The following is a 17,700-nucleotide window of genomic DNA, read 5'->3' on the forward strand; positions in this document are numbered from 1 at the left end:
GATTTTTGTTCGCTGGAACCTGTAAATCTTCCATTATTATCGTTACTTCTCGTCCCTGTCCGTGGTGCTGAACTCTGATCACGTGACCCCCCCTCTCGCGTGATGGCTGCGTGTTTCCGCCCCCTTTTCATTTTATCACCTTTCCTTTCTTTGTCTTTTCATGAAGCGACACAAACAGAACAGCCTCGGCTGCACTTTTAAATAAACGTCACCACAATACTGTATAGACAGGTCTATGTGAGCTATTCGTTGAAGGCCGCGGATTGTGTTCTCATCGCCATTTTCAGCCGTCAGACACCTCGGTGGAATAATGGACACAGACTACTCCTCCGGCTTGGAAAACCCTCTTTACAGCGAGCTGAAATACTTCTGCAAGAAAATACAGGAGGCCTATCAGGACCTGAAGGAAGATTTAACACCTTACCGTGATGATCGATTTTACAGGTGAATCTGTTCTTGACGAATCTTCTGAAATATATTGTAAAGGATTTGTTTTGTAATCAAAATGATTCTGAAAGGTAAAGGGAAATTTGCTAGAAATCAGATTATGAGGGCTGTTAATTATACTTTTATATATATATATTATCATGCAATGCCTCAGAAACAATGGATCCTGATAAGCACTTGATGAAAGATATTCAAATAATTAGTAGGTCTAAACATTAGGTGTGTTATTAGTAGCAACTAAAACATGAAGGCGCATTGATTATTGGCAACAAAAGCAACAAGTTGCCATGTTTTTAAACACCGTTTTACATTGGTGAGAAAAATATGTCTTCAAATAATAATCCTAAAATAAGGTAGAAGTTGACATACCGCGGCGCAAACCAGTAATTAATAAATTAATACTGTTTGTAATTCAAGGTATAGACCTGATGTAGAAACAGAGAATGCCCTGTGATTTCTGTAGCTCAGAATACAAAAAGGTGCAGGCAGAAAAGGACGCATGCTACATAGGCTTCCTGATTCTTAAGGCCCCTTCGAAGTTCCCCTCCCTCGATTCTGCTGTCACGTGACTTCCCGACTCCTCCCATTCGATGACGTTGCCCCTCTGCACTAGCAACTTGATGTTGATACACGGATGTGGATTCACGACGAAAATCTACCAGTTTTTCTCTCCGCCGAGACTGTAAACTGGATTAAATGGAGCTGTAAGTGTGTTTTACGTCCAGGGAGCATACGAAAGACTTGTATTTTTGACGCTAAAAGTTGTGAGAATTAGCGTTTAAGAATCACATCTGTCAGTACTGTTAGCTTAAACTAGCATGGACGCTGTTGTGTTGACATATCCGGCTCAAACCAAAGCGGCATTAAACTTAGAGCAAATAAAACGTTTTTGTCGATTTTGTGTGTGCTTTATTATTAATTGCCATCTTCTCGTGACAGGCTGGCACCCATGCGGCTCTACACCTTGTCTAAAAGACATTTTGTTCTGGTCTTTGTGGTTTTCCTGATGTGCTTTGGCCTCACAGTCCTCATTGGGATTGCAGGTACGTGACGACGCCATATGAAGCTCAAAAGTTTTAAGTTTACTAGAAATGAGTCTCTCCACCTTCCTGTTACTCATTGCGCCCATGTGAACCACAAAATCATTCTCATTTGCGTTGAAATGCAGCATGTGAGACTTAAAAGCTAAAATGCTCAGGTCAAATTTGAGAATCCACACTGCTTCCCCTTCAAGGATATCCTGGTATCTTGTTCACAAGTGATGGTGGGTTAAAGCTTGAGATGTATAGCTATATTGGCGATCATCTGCTGTAATGAGGGTGTTCCTCTGGGATGTTGGTTAATAGCCAAATTATTAGTTCGCCTTGAATGATTGTGTACACTTTTTCTGTTACAACCACAAATTTAAAAATGTGTCTGCTGCATTTATGTGCGGCCCCCTTTACTTTTATAGCCCTAAACTGGGATGGAGATTCATCTTTCATTAAGACTCCTAACACTTGACGTTCAGCCAGAGCTGTAATAAAATGGCTTAGATTAAAGGATGTTATTTTGTCAGAATTATCCAAAGTCCAGATCAAAGTGCAAGTCTAGACATAAAATTTCTGTTCACAGATGCTTTCCAATCAGTCTGACTGTGCTTGAGCTGTTTTGCCTACAACATTAAATATGCAAATACCTTCCACACTTTTCAGTTGTAAAAAAAAAAAAAGAAGACATAAAACCATCTGGTTTTTTTTCCTCCTTTTCATTAATGCACAATCATTTCTAAACCTATCACCTAAAATCCTAATAAAATTAAGGATTAAGGATTATTATTTGTTTGTAAAGTCACAAAACGACTTTTTCAGCCATCTCCATAGCAACATAACTCAGTTCAGTTTACAAACTTCCAGGCTCGGAGCTAGCGTCATGATTGTATATGTTTTCATAATTCTTTACAACAAGCTGCATCTTTTCACAATAAGACTGCTCAGCAGCATTGGTTCAAGTGAATCTCTGTCTTCCTGCCTGACACATCTGATGTGTTTTTCTTCATGGGGTTCTGATTTGAGATAAATCATTTCTGTGTTTGTTTACGATTTTAGGTCCAAGGATTATCGCTGAGCAGGAGCATAATGCTGATCAGTTAAAAAGCGCAAATAGTTCAATGAAGGTGAGACATTTCTAGAACAAAGGAGTGTATATTGCCAAAACATCTCACAATACTTTTAATAGTTACCACTTTTCATTTGGTTTGTTACCTGTCTACACATAAAGGATATTTGTTCTAAACCAACAATATTGTTTGTATTGTTGTTATTATAAAACTCGGACTCTAGGACGGTTCAAGGCTTATTACAAAGATGTGAAGCAACAAACCATTAACCAGAATTTTTTTTTTTTGGACCTGGTAGCAGAAACATTAGTATTGTTTGACAAAAGAGTTCAAATATTTGGAAGAAAATGATTTTTCCAACAAATATGTGATTTTTCACAAAAGTCCAAAGTAGTGATGAAACCATCAATAAAAAGCCACAAATTCTCCCCAAATAAAGATGTCCTGTGGAATTTGTCACATTTTGTAAGTATTTAATCTTAATTTGTTGTGTCATTGATGCTTTCAGACTGGACCATTTAGTTTAGATTCTCCAACTCTCACCACCTACAACCAGCAGCTGTGGCTCACCTGTGTGATGCAGGCTGGAAACAGCAACAGTACGTCACTTTTGCCTTCACATCTGAATGCTCTCTGAAAGCTGCGCTGTCGGTCTTTTTACCTGCCTAATAAAGCCAAACTTCTGTCTGCATCAGTGAAAGACTTCAAGCAGAACTTTGAGATCAACCTCGATCTTAAAGGAACGAAGCAGGACGCCAGTGTGCTGCACATCAAGAGCGTGCAGCAGAAATCACGGATGCTGCATTGTGGCGCTGTAAGTCAACACACAAGATCAGAGTTTTTTGTTTTTTGTTTTTTGGCGTTCAGTGAAGTTATGCAGTTTTCTGTTTTTCGTCTATGAAGCAGAAATGTGATGAGATCATCGTGCTGCACCTGGGTTACCTGAACTACACTCGGTATCAGGTTTCAGTCAGCTTCCAAGGACTTGAAAACATCTCCTATGAAATCAAGGTTAAATTTGTGGTGAGTGGAAGTCACTGATTTTTCTTTTCTTTTGATGCTTTTAATCGCTTCTTTATTTAATGTCTTTTCCCATTCTCTTGAATTTATTTCCACCCGTAGTGGAAAATGTACAACCCCATCTTCTCGCAAGTGGAAATTTGGTTCCGTTTTGTCTTTGTGGTTTTGACTTTCATGGTAACGGTAAGAAAGTTTGCTTCTAAGGTCTGAAATATTTTAAGGTTGCCAGCTCAGTCTGAACATAGCAAAGTGTGACAGTAACAATATCCCTTTTATATTCTAGTGTTTGTTTGCACACTCTCTGAGGAAGTTTTCCATGAGGGACTGGGGTATTGAGCAGAAGTGGATGTCTATTCTGCTTCCTTTGTTGCTGCTCTACAATGGCGAGTTTCCATTTTCTATCAAATTTCACACCTGGGTGAAGATGGCCTCCCAACCTTCTTCAAATGAAACTAAGTTTGTCAAATGATTGCGTTTGTTTGTGCCGCTATCATTTTGAATGGTTTCTAGAGGTCATCGGATGTCAGACGTGAAGCGATGCTTAATTAAAATGCTCTTTAACTGTGGCAATTTAATCAAAGTGACATCTCAAGAGGTAACAGAATGACATATGAAGCTAAAACTCTGCTTGTTTGTTCAACTTTACAGCAGATGTGAATACAAAAGGGAAATGCTAGAGTTCTAAGAGGTTCTGTATTTTTGTTGTTTTTCCAGATCCGTTCTTCCCGTTGTCATTCCTGGTGAACAGCTGGTTTCCAGGAACCTTGGATGCTTTTTTCCAGGCTCTCTTCCTGTGCGCGCTGCTCCTCTTCTGGCTCTGCGTCTACCACGGCATCAGGGTTCAGGTGGGTGCAGTCGCTCTTTGCATTAATCCACTAAATGTTCCATTATTTGCTACCGATTGCTGATTCTGTTATTGTTCCTTTTTCAGGGCGAGAGGAAATTCCTCACCTTCTACCTGCCCAAGCTGATCATCGTGGGTCTGCTGTGGCTCTCTGCCGTCACACTTGGCGTATGGCAGACGTAAGCGGGAATCGCCAAATATTCTTAGCTTCATTCAAACTGCGACTTCTAACAGAACTGAAGAGCTCTACTTCTCTTTTCCAGCGTTAACGAGCTCCAGGATCCCACCTATAACTACAAACTGGATATTGCGAACTTCCAGGTAAAACTGGTGCTTTTACCAAATTTTAAACAACTTTTCATGACAAAATTCTAAAGTGTAGTAAACAATCTCCTCTCATCCTTCATCAGGGGATGAAGGTGTTCTTCCTGATCGTTGTTGCCTTCTACATCCTGTACCTGATATTCTTGATTGTCCGAGCTTGTTCTGAACTGAAGAACATGCCTTACTCAGGTATCCCAGCATCCCTCATTTCTCTGTTTTTGTTTCAGTGTTGGGTTTTAGCCCTGGCAGCATGAATAAACGGTACCTTTTATCTCCAGATCTTCGGCTTAAGTTTTTGACAGCACTGACGTTTGTAGTTCTTGTTATAAGGTACGTTCAAGGAAGGCTGCTTTTTTAATTTAAACCTCCCCCCCCTTAATATTCTGTCTTTTTTTATAATCCTTTCTTCTTCCAGCATGGTCATTCTGTACCTGAGGTTTGGTGCCAAGGCTCTTCAGGATAATTTTGTGGCTGAATTATCAACCCATTACCAGAACTATATCCTTTGTATTTTGCTAAAATATGCTAAATCTTTTGGAAAACTCAATGTAGGTATTGTATTTGTCCTTAATTCCAGATATACCAGCTGAATTTTTATCCTTCTATGGCCTGCTCAATTTTTATTTATACACGTTAGCATTTGTGTATTCTCCCTCAAAAAATGCTCTGTATGGTAGGTGATACCTTATGATAAACTGGAGTGTCTTTTGGACTGTAGGATATTTTAAATTGATTCATTAATCCAACTTTCCCAGACTCGCAGCTGAAGGATAACCCTGCCTTCTCCATGCTGAACGACTCAGACGATGAAGTAATTTACGGGTAAATGTTTTCCAGAATGTTTTCTTCCCTTTTCCAGGTGCGTGATAAGACGCAGTCCTAACAGATCTGTGTGTGTTTATGCAGGAGTGATTATGAGGAGATGCCTTTACAAAATGGACGCGCCAACAAAGTAACGACAAAGTACCAGGACGACAGCGACAGCGACTGATGCATCCGTTGGCAGATCACGTCTCTTTTCTCTTCGGGGTTGGAAACCACGAGGATTTAGAGATTATCATTTGTGTGCATCTGCTCTTATGAAGTTAAACAAAAGAAAACTGTACATAAATATATATATATATATTTTTAAAAGAAGATAAATTACATCTTTGCTGAATGTACTGTGCTTTTGAAAGGTGAGTAAACCAACTCACACAAAAGCAACACGTATATATATAACAGTTTTTACTGGTGTTATAAGCACTCGTGTGACTTCAAATCCTGATTGATGCAAACAGGAAATGTGTCACAGAGTTGGAGTTCCGATTTGAAACTTTTTAAAGCTTTATGTTAAACCACTGTTATCAGTCTAACTACTTTATATCATTCCTTTTTTTGCCTTTTGGCACTCTGGCAGTAAGAAACCACTGCAAGATGCAACTCACTAACATCATAGCTTAGGTAGGAAGTAAATTATGCTTCAGGGAATCCAATCATAAAACTTCTTTAACCTCAGATAAAGGGGATGTTATAAAAGAGCCTTAATTTCAACAGGTACCACTACTATTACCACTTTAGAAAAGCAGCTGTAAATGTGCACTTTTCAAGTTTTATTTAATTTGCCAAAAAGTGATTTGATACCGTTTTGTAGGACAAGTTGTGGAAGATCATCTTCCAACCAGCTAGTTACTCAATTCTTATCCCAGCATGTACAGAACAGTGGCCCAAACATTTTTGCCTTCCTTGAACCTTTTTTTTTTATTAAAAACTTTACTGATATTGCCAATGTTCTTCTTGCTGCTCTTTTCTGTTTTAAGAGTCAGGAGCTTATGGACAAAAAGAACCAAAATAAATGTATTTCTGTTCAATATGGATGTGTTTTAATCAAGTTGGTGCCTTGTCTTTACTCCTTTTCTCTTGTAAATGGGCTCCAATCTCAGATCTCTAAATGTAAATATGTGAAATTCCTTGTAAATGTTGGTTATGTTGGCTAAACATGGTTGTTTTTTCAAACGTTATTAGTTTGATTTTGTTGATGCAAGGCTGTAAATATGGCAGTGTTATGTGATGTGGAAATAAAGCAAAGTGGATACAGACATATTAAAGGTTGTGTTTAATTGCACTTAACATACAAATAACATTTCATAAAATGTCACCCAACATTCTACTTTGTGTAAAACAAGAAAATTTAAGAGTTTTAATAATGCTATAGTTTTAGATGGCCAGCCCAAAGACGCTGATGATGACATACATAGTGTCGTTTTCCCATCTCACTGTGCAGCTTCCTGTTGGATACAAATATGCAAAAAGTGCTGTAAAATGTGTTTGCTGCTTATGGACTTCTCTTTTTGTTAAATGTTTCAGATCATATGTTAGAATCAGAAATGGATAACTTGGGTACCATTTTCAAAGAATTTCATTTATTGAAGGACAGAAGTTATCTAACCTGATCCTATGTGGGAAAAGGTAATTGCTTTCTAAACTTAACTAGTTATGGTAGTCCTGATGTTTAAAAAAATAATTCGTCATTTAAAAACAGTCTTGCTGTTCTCAGGTTTTCTTTGATTACAGTTCTTTCCCACAAGCTTTTATAAAATTGATATTTGCACAATTTTAAACCATGTTGTTTATAAACGCATGTATAACAATTTTGAAACACTAAAGCTGTTACTAAATATTCATAAGCTGTATGATTTGAAGAAAAAGAAGTGCGTTTACCATCAGTATTGTTATCCCAGAAGCAGGTGCTGGCTGTTTGCAGCCCTGCTCCATTCTTTTGCATGATGATGCAGTTTACTGAAGCAAACACAAACGGTGTTCAGAAACACAAGAACTAGAAATGCCATTCTTAAATCAGAGGTCTACATACCGATGAACTTGAAGGGCTTATCCAGCTTGCTGAGCTGAATGAGGCACTGCTCCACCACGCTGGTGGTCCACTGGTTCACTCTGCCATGCTTGTAGGAGTTTTCTCCTATCACCGTTTCTACAGACTGCACAGGACCAGATAATGTTTACCGATCTTATAAACACCTAGAAAATGTTAGTTAATGGAGAAGTTCTGCTTCCGGTATATGTTTCGGTCTCTACCAATGAAAAAGAAAGGATAAAAACGGTGCCTGGCAACCGTTAGTGTCCTTAGCAACCAGGCATGGCTAATCACAAATTTCGCAGGTAAAGGGTTGAATAGTTCCTTTAAATAACACTGTCAGATTTTATTAACTAACAATTACAATTGCGGATGTTTCTCTTACATCTTTTATGATCTTGCTCACTTCTTCGACAATGAACGTGGTCTGCAAAGAAACAAAACAGTTTAACAAGCTAGCCAACCCGCGGAGCTGCTCAGAGGGACAAGTGCCCTTTGTAGCATCAAATACTGCGCATATTTAAACATGTAGATTATACAAATGTAGTATTTATCAGATTTAAAGTTTTCACTCCAGTAAGAGACGAATATTGAGAACACAACCTACCTTATCTTCACTCATAAAATCGTCCATCGTTGCTAATGTTTCAGAAACCGGATCTAGAATCACTATAAAATTATCTTCAAAATAAAACAAATGGACACATGTCTTGGACAAATTAAATCCTCCCCCGTAAATACGTTTTTAATGGGAACCATTGACAATTTAAATTTAACTATAAAAAAGAGAAACATGTAGAAACAAGAAGGACACAAATGCAAAAAACAGGCTTTTTACGATTCTCAAAGGAGATGATCAATCACTTTTATTGTGTACGCATTCTAAATGTTTTAAAATTAGAGCGGCAGAAATGTTTTTGATGAAAGCTGTAAGAAAACGCAGTTATAGTTGCAAACGACTAGTAATCTTATTTTGAAAATAACCGGAACTCTAGAATAGTTTATCGCCGCAAACTTTCAGCAGTCGTTATAGATTGATAATAACGAGGCTTTCAAATAGTTGTGTTTGGTGCCCCCTTTAGGCAACGGTTCAAACTGCACCGTAATCATGAAACAAAACTGCAGAACGACTCGGGGGAAAAAACACCAAAACGGTTACCTGAAGCATTCATTCATGAGCTGAACCAAAACCAGACAGTCATAGTAAGGTAAACTTAAAAGCCTGTTTCTGAGCAGGTTAGAGTTTCAGAAATATAAATGAGTGGAAGCCAATACAAAGTCAAGAAACATAAAATGAATAAATGTAATCAATAAGGCATGAACATAATGCTGATATGTCTAAATGTGGAGCCTTCAGCAAATTACCTGTAATATTAAAGAAATAAATAATAAAAAGAAAATAAAATGTTTAACCATTCAGTCGTGTAGTCATTCAAAATATATTTTGACGTTTTTAAAAAGAAGCAATGAATTACATAATTAAATTTCTAACATTATTCTGAGTGCCGAGAACCCGCAGGCATCTTTGATTTAATGTTGACTGGCTTATTCCATTTGTAAAAAAAAAAAAATGAAGCAAAATGCTTGTACATTATATTTCCCATGAAAAGAGAAGGCTTTGTTTCTGGGTGGAGTAATTTTATTTATAAACTTTTGAAAAATAAAATAAATCAATGATAATGCCAATTTCTGGTTCTTTTCTTGCTTGGGTTTAATTACCATCTCCAAATGTTCAGTCAGGGATCACCTGCAAAGAAGCAGGTTATTGTGAAGTTTTGTGTCCTTTCCTTTAAGAATCATTTCTATGCAACACTTATCAGCTTTAGATAATCCAACACAATAAAGAGAAACTTGCTAAGCAGCTACAGTGTAAATGAGTTTTCATAGAAATAATCAGCAGCTCTTCCAGTTGAGCAAATGGCTGCAAACCACCTAAAAAAAAACCTTAAAACAATGCCAACCAGTCCATAGTACAGGAGTTTTATTTTTTCTATAAATTGTTATTTTTGTGTGATGGGGAATGAATTCTGGTCCATTAACTCGCCGACTCTTTCCTGCAGGATTTGAACCACCTCTGCCAGGATGAAAACATGGGTGTCATCAAGATCTTTTAAGATGAACTTCTTTCCCAAAGCCATCGTTTCGTCGAGGTAGAGGAGGAACTGTTTCATGGCAGGATCGCTGGTAGAGAAGAAACGAAAGAGTTCCTTTACAAAATAAACACTTTAAGTAGTTGTTCAGATGGCAGAATTTAAAATCTAAAGTGATAAAGTCATGCACGTAGCTGGTGAGGAAACCACGGAACTAGGCTGACATTTTTTTGTATTACTAACATCGTTATTGTTTTGGTTTTCTGTTTAAAATACTAAATGCAAATAGCAATTCTTTCAAATTGTGTATTTTCAATATATACAATATTACTTTCAGACTTCTGCAGGAACACCTGAGGTTCACACTTACCATTCAACAAGGACTCCTTTGTGGACGTTTACCATGTTGACACACGTAGAGGTGATCAACAAAGCACTTCCTCAGCCGCAGCCAACTAATGGGCTAAATAATCATCACCACATCACCACAGTTCATAGTTAGCAGTTTAATTATTATATAAATAAAGGAAATTAATTTGAATGTAACCATTGAAATACGAGTACAGAGAACCAAAGTTATTCTTTTATGAAACATCTGTTGTCTGATCTTAGCTAACCTTGCTAACGCTAAGTAAATGCATCATTTGACGAGAGATTTGTTCGGCTAAACAACTGCTTTAAATGTCTAACGTATCGATTAACTCATCATGCATCCACGTACCTGATTATATTCCAGATTTCTGTATAATTACAGTAATTGACTCCTCTCCGACCAGCTGGTAGCAGCAACTTTCAGTGACAAGTGTACGGCGTGCGACAAGGGACAACTTTTGTTCATTCGGTATTTGACAAACTCCTTTCATCCGATTAAAGATAAACTAGTTTGCAAGACATCATTTCTAAGGATATGTGCATAATTTTCTTTATAACCCATTTTGATGCATAATATTTATTATTCATCTGCTGTTATTCCCAAAGAAAATAGTTTATAGGTTTATCAGAGATAATAGTTTTACTGTTGTGCAACACAAAACATTGAATAAGCGATGTCAAAAAAAAAAAACGCACAAACGATCTTCAATTTCACTCATTTGTTGGATTTATTGTCATCAATCTGCATTTATATTAGGTTTTAAGTCAGAAAATCAATTATATCAGTAAAAACATTTCTACTGCTCAATTAATCTTCAAGATAAATCAAGTGAGCTGATGTAATATTAAATCAGAGCCTTCTGAGGCCAGGCTCAGAAAGGAACACATTTTGGCACAAAAATCTGTACAATTTATAAATATAAAAATAAAGCTCAACACCAACACACTGGTCCAAACTATTGAGGAGTATTTTACAAACTAAAAAGAACTTGTTATATTCTATGTGCAAGGATAAGCTAAATCGTAAACATGGTAATGGTGACGTGTGAAAACTAAAATGACGGAAATGTGTCTGACTTGCAGGAAATGCCTACCTAAAAAATAATCCCAATACTTTTTTTAAATCACAGTTGACACATATCCACAGACATTAATGGGTAAAACAAAATTCATTTGTCTTATTCAATTGGTATTTGAATATGACAAATGATCACATAATGATTAGTGCCCATGTTAATTGTGTGATAAGTTGGAAAGGTGTCGTTTCAGGTTTGATTTAAGGGTGTAGGGTGATGGTCAGTTTCAAGTAGTAGGTTGCATCATTGTTATTTGTGCTTCTGAAGTTGCATCACTGGCTGATGAAATGCTGCAGTGCTTCTTGGATGAACTGCAGGCTGCGTCTGTACAGAAACGAGTCTTTCTTCTCTGGCTTGCAGATGTTGAGATGATCGACATCCACCTTAATAAGCTCCCCAAGGCCGAGATCTAAAACAAAACGAAAGCACACTGAAAATGAGAAACGAAAGGACACATGTCGCGTGGCGTCAAGTGTTACACACCTGCTGACTGCGTTGGTACCACCAGAACCTTGATCATGGGACTGATGTTTGTAGGCTGGGTCTCGGCAAAGCTCAGCAACTTGATTTCATTTTCTTTGGCAATATTGAGGAAGCCCTCGTTTAGACTGCGGAGATCTGGTGAGTCTTTAGACACGCAGATATTGACGTTTTAGAGGCTGAACTAAACCCAGAGAGTTACGCAGCTCAAAATGAAAACTGGAGATTCACCTTTGCAGAGTTCCCTGACTTCTATAGAGGGAAACAGGAGATATCTGACATTGACAGAGTACTCTGCCATGAAGGTGCCATGGTGAGGAACACTATAGAACATAATTCCCTTAGTGTTCTTTAACAATCCCTGCAGATCTGGGTCATCGGCTGCATCCAGCAGCATTTTCTTCACAAGCAAACCTAACAGAGAAATCAAACACAAGATGGCACGGAAGTAAAACATACATTCTTAAACTGAACTGAAGGAATAGGAAGAGATGTTTTGTGGCAAAATACCTCCCATACTGTGAGCTACCCACACCACAGGCCTCTCCCCAACTCCTGCGAGCTTCAATTTGTTTAGCAGCTCTCGACTTCTGTACGCCAACGACTTCCTGATGAGACAAACGTAGAAAAAAATAGAAAACTCTAAATAACTGCAAACTCGTTGGTCTGGAACCAAAATGCAGTTTTTCTCACTGGTGGCGTTGTCACGTTAAAACCGTGTTTCCTTTTCAGCAAAAAGCAACATGAACACTTCAAGTACTTTGGTGTATCCAGCCTGAGTCAATCACAAATGTACATGAGATGAAAACAGATTTTTCACCTTTGATTGTCAGCAGGACAATTGGCCATCCAGTCACTGAGATGACTGTCATATTCTACTGACAGCACTCTCAGGTTTGGACAGTCAGCCGCCAGCCACGCCTGCCAAAAAAAAAAAGAAAAATAAATAAAAACAGAACAGTAAGTGGTAAGGTTTGTTTACTCAAAAATCATTAAAACTCTTTAGAGAATAGACAATTTCTAGTCTAGAGCCAGAGAGGCAACATTTGATCTAATTTCTTTTAAACATGTTCAAGATCCTCATGTTTTTAACGTGACATGAATATTTGTCACCTTTGGCCAGCACTCTGTGTAGTCATCTTCACTTTCAGCTTCCCTCTTTTCTTCTAATGTGCTGCGGTCCTTCTGCCTCCATGTTTTAAAAGCTGCTCCTAGAATCCCATGGATGAACAGCACATCTGCTTTGCTTGGCTGGCTGAAAATAGACAAAGTCAAAAAGTGACTGTTTAATTGTATTTAGAAAATAAATGAAGCTAATTTTAGCATAAAACTATAACCATCTTCCTACTGAACACGCGTTTGTGGGTGGAGGATGTAGACGCCATCTTGGTATTTCTCCCTCACTGCCTCCCTGTCCAGGTTGGCCAGAGCCCGAGCCGCATGAGACGCTTCCATCACATGAGGAGACTTCATCGTCTCGGCCAGCACAGACACCCAACCTAAAGACAGGCAAGTATGGTCAAGTAAGTAACGTCTGGATAGAAAAACATGTCTCGAAATGGGGACTGACTTACCAGACTGGACTATAGCCTGGTGAATACTTTCGTTTAGTGCCAGGTTTCCTATTACACGCACAATGTTCCTCTGGATCTTCAGGGACTCCCTTCGAAGCTGATAAAGTCTCTGAAGAATCTGCAGACCTCCATTTTCAACGATGCGGTCACAGTGGCTCTGCACCTGCAGAGCACAGAGTCAAGTTTCTGTGATTCACAACAAGATATCAGTCACAGTCCGGGAGACTTCTCCACTGAACTGAATTCACATGTAGTCTATGTGTAATTACCTTTGAGTGCTGTACGAGTGCTTGCAGACAGAAGGACTCGGCTTTTTCTGAGGGAACAGAGGTGAGGCTCTGGGCGTAGGGAAGCCCATTACCCCCAAAACACCACAGACCACCCTGCAACACCAATCATTGCAACTGTTTTCTAACTTTTCCCAGCCATTAAATCCCCAAACGCTTGTGCATTGATTTGTTGACGATACCCTTTGTGCCGCCATAGACTGATTGCTCTCCCTCAGTGCCAGCGAGGTGAAGTACTGCACACATCTGTCCACCTCAGACAGAGGCAGAGACGCCAAGAGCTGCCGCAGACCATCCTCTGCTGACACACCCTAAGCAGACAAAAGCGCTGTTGGTAGCCATTGGCAGCACATCTTTCCATGGTATGGAAATACAGATTATACTGTTTTATAGAAATGCATACATCTTCTAAATCAGGCAGTGCAGGCGGCTGTCGGAAGAATCGCAGGTCTACTTGAGGCGTTCGGGCCAGGCCCACTGCTGTTCGCTGGTCGATTACTTGGGCTGCTGTCTGATACTGGTAGTCTGCATTATTCGAGACATTTGATCTCTAATGCCAAATGAGCTGATGCAAATTAAACGCTGAAGACCACCAATTGTGTTTTTACCTTGCCAGTGGGAATTTTCTGCAAGCTCCTGGACAGCCTGAAGTCTTACGGCTTTTTTAGGTGACTGTGTCCTCTTAAGAAGCAGCCATAGTGCAACCTCGTGTGGGTCTGCATCCACATGACTAAAGTGCTCTTAGACACAGAGACAATAAATCAATTTACTAACTTAACACAATATCGATACAACAAAGTGAAATTGTGCTGCTAACACAGCTAAGTGCACAAAGAAACTAAACCCAGTCTATGTCTAATAATCTTAATCTACAATACTGCTTTTAGATTAAAACAAAGTCTGGGGAGTTCCATCACAAACCTCGTAGCGAGAAAAACTGTCTCGTCACCTTGGCAGCTTACAATTAGCAAAAGTTCAAATGTTAACATTTTGTCCTTGAACACTAGTTCATGAAAACTAGGAAACTCAAAAAAGTGTCAACTGAGGATTACACACATTGATGTATGATACAAAAAGGTACGTATGACACAAAAACAGGATGTCCATGTCTAAGGCAGGTGTTTCCTTTGTCCTAATATAAATGGACAGCCACAATGACAAGTAAATAGCCTTTTCTGCTTCTTTAGGCAGCAGTATCACATTTCTTCCTTCAAATTAAATACAGAATTTTCCTACATAACACTGAAGCAGCGATGATTTTCTTACCTTCTAGTGACTGTAGGAAAAGCTTAGAGGAGATTTCCAGAAACCTTCTGGCTGCTTTGTGAAGTTCCCTCCTTGCTATTTGTGTGAGCTCTGTGAAAGAGTAACTTCACACAATAAGTGAATACTTGGAAAACTTGAGTACAGCAATTAGTGTCGGTGTCAGTTTGTAGCATTTTGTCCCAAAAATGTTGACCTTGAGTTATAAAAACTGAGACCATAGAACAGACTGACCCAGAAATTTCATACAGGAAATAGAGTAGAAGGAGGAAGGAAAGAGAGAGGGAAATGGTACCAGATGTTATGGTCCACCTGGATATGGAAATACAACTAATCATGTCCAAAATACATAAGGACACTCAGCCAGGCCTAATCCTGCTACTCCAGACAATATCACATGTCTAACTGTGACTGTGTGTAACTAAGACACATTTACAAAAACAGTTTACAGGTTTCGCTTATGTGGCACGAAAATCTCTATAAATGAAAATGATTACCTGCAGTCAGATTCTCCCTTTCGGTAGAGGGTGTGGCATTGAGATAAATGTACGACTTATATTTCTCCTGAAGGATTGCACTGGTGTCGATGGTCACAGACTTATCTAAGGCAAATACCTCATAAGTGATAAACAGACAACCCCTGCAGAGAAGGATGAAGAAAAACAACATCTCAGAGACAACTTGTCTTACACAAACACCAAACTTTAAGTGTTGAAATCGGCATGGCGATACGGCAACTTACCCAAAGACAACTGTGCTAGTTACTTTAGCTATTTTTCCTAAATTTTGTGGGAAAAAAAATTAATATTAGTGAATAGTTTAAACAGACTCCAACTTAAGCATTAATCAATTTATTTACTATGAGCATAACTCAGTGTCCAATGAGCAATCTAATTCTGTTGAAACTGGGAAGCAGAATGGAGGATTATGTGTTTAACATGACAAAAAAGAAAACTGATGAGTTCACGACTGAAGTTTAAAAACCAAAATGTCTTCTGAATATATAGTAAATATATAAAAATAAAGAAATCATTACAAATATTTTTAACGCCAAGACAGTCTTTTGTATACAAGGAGCAAGGAAAAAAACAGTAATCACTATTTTCTAGGCTTTAAAGCAACCCTGAAAATGAGCAAACCAAAGGGGGAAATCACCAAAAAAAGGCACAAATTTAAATGCATTTTATGATAGATCAACTTTTAAATTCTGCCATATTGAACCAATACTTTGTAGAACCATCTCTCAATACAGCTTCAGATCTTTTGTGTCATGTGTATCTCAGCTTAGTGCATCCAGAGAATCAAACTTTTGCCTATATTCTCCTTTGCAAAAGAGAACACTTTGTAAGTTTTGCCACAGATTCTGCATTGAATTTAGGTCTGCACTTTGACTGGGTAGTTCTAATGTACTTGTAACAATGTTTGTTGTGTTTTAAGGTCTTTGTGATGACAGGTGAATCAGGTGAGTCGCCCTCTACCCCCATGCACAGAGGTTATTCAGAGGCGTCTCAATAAAAATGCATGCGACACTTTTAGATTTTCACTTGTAAGACGTCCTGGAGATGGTGTACACTTTTTCCTCCAATTCACAGTTAAATGCTACTTTTTGCTGGTAAAAAATTAAATCTCAACATAATAAAGGTAAAGTCAAGTAAATCCTATTTCAAAGTGATGCGTGCTCTTTGGAAGAATAGGATATAAAATACCAGGCAAGACTCGGTCTCAAAACAACAAAAAACTGTTCTCAGTTTTAAGAGAAACAGAATACCCAGGTCCAACATAAATTTAGAGATCACAATGATTTGCACATGAATGTATTTAATGTAAACTCCCATTTTTAGCAGGGGATTACCAATGCGGTAGGTCATTATTGTGTGATGTCTTACTTAAATGTTTCCACAGGAACACTTTATTCACACCAGGTGGCCCAGCTGTGCTCAATCTTCTACAGTGGATCAAACGGAGAGCTGCTACAGACATCCTCCACCTCTCTGCCTCTACATCAGTCAACCAAAACAAACAAACAAAAACCGATAGATTACGCAAACCAGGTGTATTAATGGGTGTCGAACGTTTGATGTGTTAAATAAACTCTATAAATTGCATTAGGACAGTCAACACCAGTCCTAGCCAACTGTAGCTTGTATAGCATTGCTTCATATAGGCTTATTCACCTGAAGCACACGATCAAACATGCTTCACTTTGTGACACACAGATAAAACACCAAAAAGTGACATCTTTTGGAAAGCTAACACACCGAAACGCAGCAATAATCTAACGAAAGCAAGCTACATTAACGGCTAGCTAGCTAGCTGTTACAGCTCGCACTAATAGTTAAATTAGAGGTGGCATTCAAAGCTAACCAGCAAATAAGTTGTGAGTTCATTTTAACAACTAGATAGTATAGTTACCTCAAGTATTATTGGTTAACCTTTAGAAGAAATAATGTATTTATTGTCTTCTTCGGCTGCAGCTGGTGTTTATTAGAATCTTCGTCTCACAAATAATACGTCGTCGACCGCTATGATGTCACCTAGGATCATCAGGTGAGCAAACTTTATAGTTTGATAATAAATACCTTGAACGGATTTTTAGTTATTAGTGTGAAGGCTGTATGCGTTTACACACTCTTGAGTTCTTCTATTTTTTCCGTTCACTTTTCGCCAGTTAACTACTAATGAATACTTTGTGCTATTTTAACCATTCAAATTTTACCATATTCTGCGCATTCAAAAACACTACTGCTATTTTTTTACGGCTTTGGTATTGACATCTTTTAAGCCTTATGAAATATTCAGCTTTTTGCGATCATCTTGGGCCCCATTGAAATGAATGGAACATCCCATAATTTCTGAAAAATTCTAGGAACGCCTTTCAAACGTTAAAATGCTGTCATATTCTTCTGTTTCTGTTTATCTCAGCATTTTCATATATTTTACAGAGTTCATAAAATCCCTCTTCATGTTGCTCAGT

At 38.3% G+C, this 17,700-nt stretch overlaps 4 protein-coding genes across 6 annotated transcripts; 1 reads left to right on the plus strand and 3 right to left on the minus strand.

Moving 5' to 3' along the window:
- The first annotated feature begins 74 nt into the window (after nucleotides 1–74).
- On the plus strand, nucleotides 75–6,811 carry tmem181 (transmembrane protein 181). Of its 3 annotated transcripts, none has more exons than XM_008397682.3 (17): nucleotides 75–444; nucleotides 1,387–1,490; nucleotides 2,535–2,602; nucleotides 3,054–3,144; nucleotides 3,241–3,359; nucleotides 3,449–3,568; nucleotides 3,668–3,748; nucleotides 3,849–3,948; nucleotides 4,280–4,410; nucleotides 4,497–4,588; nucleotides 4,673–4,730; nucleotides 4,820–4,922; nucleotides 5,012–5,063; nucleotides 5,149–5,231; nucleotides 5,317–5,406; nucleotides 5,489–5,555; nucleotides 5,640–6,811. In XM_008397682.3, the coding sequence occupies exons 1-17, from the start codon at nucleotides 311–313 to the stop codon at nucleotides 5,722–5,724; spliced, it is 1,578 nt and encodes a 525-aa protein (XP_008395904.2). In that variant the 5' UTR covers nucleotides 75–310; the 3' UTR covers nucleotides 5,725–6,811. The 3 variants fall into 3 exon arrangements, with proteins under 3 accessions (XP_008395904.2, XP_008395905.2, XP_008395906.2); XM_008397683.3 differs by having other exon boundaries at nucleotides 3,452–3,568; XM_008397684.3 differs by lacking the exon at nucleotides 75–444 and adding an exon at nucleotides 993–1,151.
- A 2-nt stretch (nucleotides 6,812–6,813) lies between these two features.
- Nucleotides 6,814–9,406, minus strand: dynlt1b (dynein light chain Tctex-type 1b). Its single transcript, XM_008397685.3, has 5 exons — nucleotides 8,192–9,406; nucleotides 7,970–8,011; nucleotides 7,585–7,708; nucleotides 7,434–7,511; nucleotides 6,814–7,000 (listed from the first exon to the last, which is right to left on the minus strand). The coding sequence occupies exons 1-5, from the start codon at nucleotides 8,216–8,218 to the stop codon at nucleotides 6,930–6,932; spliced, it is 342 nt and encodes a 113-aa protein (XP_008395907.2). The 5' UTR covers nucleotides 8,219–9,406; the 3' UTR covers nucleotides 6,814–6,929.
- Nucleotides 9,407–9,548: 142 nt separating this feature from the next.
- Nucleotides 9,549–10,541, minus strand: gtf2h5 (general transcription factor IIH, polypeptide 5). The gene is made up of 3 exons (XM_008397686.3): nucleotides 10,396–10,541; nucleotides 10,045–10,137; nucleotides 9,549–9,765 (listed from the first exon to the last, which is right to left on the minus strand). Exons 2-3 carry the CDS (start codon nucleotides 10,077–10,079, stop codon nucleotides 9,585–9,587), a joined length of 216 nt encoding a protein of 71 aa, XP_008395908.1. The 5' UTR covers nucleotides 10,080–10,137; nucleotides 10,396–10,541; the 3' UTR covers nucleotides 9,549–9,584.
- A 209-nt stretch (nucleotides 10,542–10,750) lies between these two features.
- On the minus strand, nucleotides 10,751–17,270 carry serac1 (serine active site containing 1). The gene is made up of 17 exons (XM_008397687.3): nucleotides 17,139–17,270; nucleotides 16,613–16,723; nucleotides 15,469–15,505; nucleotides 15,224–15,366; nucleotides 14,730–14,819; nucleotides 14,072–14,203; nucleotides 13,867–13,988; nucleotides 13,646–13,774; nucleotides 13,446–13,559; nucleotides 13,177–13,339; nucleotides 12,951–13,101; nucleotides 12,716–12,857; nucleotides 12,423–12,523; nucleotides 12,113–12,210; nucleotides 11,834–12,016; nucleotides 11,606–11,749; nucleotides 10,751–11,531 (listed from the first exon to the last, which is right to left on the minus strand). The coding sequence occupies exons 2-17, from the start codon at nucleotides 16,704–16,706 to the stop codon at nucleotides 11,395–11,397; spliced, it is 1,980 nt and encodes a 659-aa protein (XP_008395909.1). The 5' UTR covers nucleotides 16,707–16,723; nucleotides 17,139–17,270; the 3' UTR covers nucleotides 10,751–11,394.
- Nucleotides 17,271–17,700: the final 430 nt, after the last annotated feature.

Source organism: Poecilia reticulata, chromosome 21, assembly GCF_904066995.2.
Source record: "Poecilia reticulata chromosome 21, P_reticulata-male-v2, whole genome shotgun sequence".
Taxonomy (NCBI): domain Eukaryota; kingdom Metazoa; phylum Chordata; class Actinopteri; order Cyprinodontiformes; family Poeciliidae; genus Poecilia; species Poecilia reticulata.

Coding starts and splice junctions, on each gene's coding strand:
- tmem181 (XM_008397682.3), top strand. CDS start 311: ATGGACACAGACTACTCCTCCGGCTTGGAAAACCCTCTTTACAGCGAG. Junction 4,731..4,819: donor TGGATATTGCGAACTTCCAG/GTAAAACTGGTG, acceptor ATCCTTCATCAG/GGGATGAAGGTGTTCTTCCT. Junction 5,556..5,639: donor GACGATGAAGTAATTTACGG/GTAAATGTTTTC, acceptor GTGTTTATGCAG/GAGTGATTATGAGGAGATGC.
- dynlt1b (XM_008397685.3), bottom strand. CDS start 8,218: ATGGACGATTTTATGAGTGAAGATAAG. Junction 7,709..7,969: donor TGAGCAAGATCATAAAAGAT/GTAAGAGAAACA, acceptor GGTCCTGTGCAG/TCTGTAGAAACGGTGATAGG. Junction 7,001..7,433: donor CTGGGATAACAATACTGATG/GTAAACGCACTT, acceptor TGTATCCAACAG/GAAGCTGCACAGTGAGATGG.
- gtf2h5 (XM_008397686.3), bottom strand. CDS start 10,079: ATGGTAAACGTCCACAAAGGAGTCCTTGTTGAATG. Junction 9,766..10,044: donor AAAGGAGTCCTTGTTGAATG/GTAAGTGTGAAC, acceptor CTTCTCTACCAG/CGATCCTGCCATGAAACAGT.
- serac1 (XM_008397687.3), bottom strand. CDS start 16,706: ATGTCTGTAGCAGCTCTCCGTTTGATCCACTGTAGAAGATTGAGCACA. Junction 15,367..15,468: donor ACTAGCACAGTTGTCTTTGG/GTAAGTTGCCGT, acceptor CCTTCTCTGCAG/GGGTTGTCTGTTTATCACTT. Junction 11,750..11,833: donor AGTCAGGGAACTCTGCAAAG/GTGAATCTCCAG, acceptor GCGTGTCTAAAG/ACTCACCAGATCTCCGCAGT.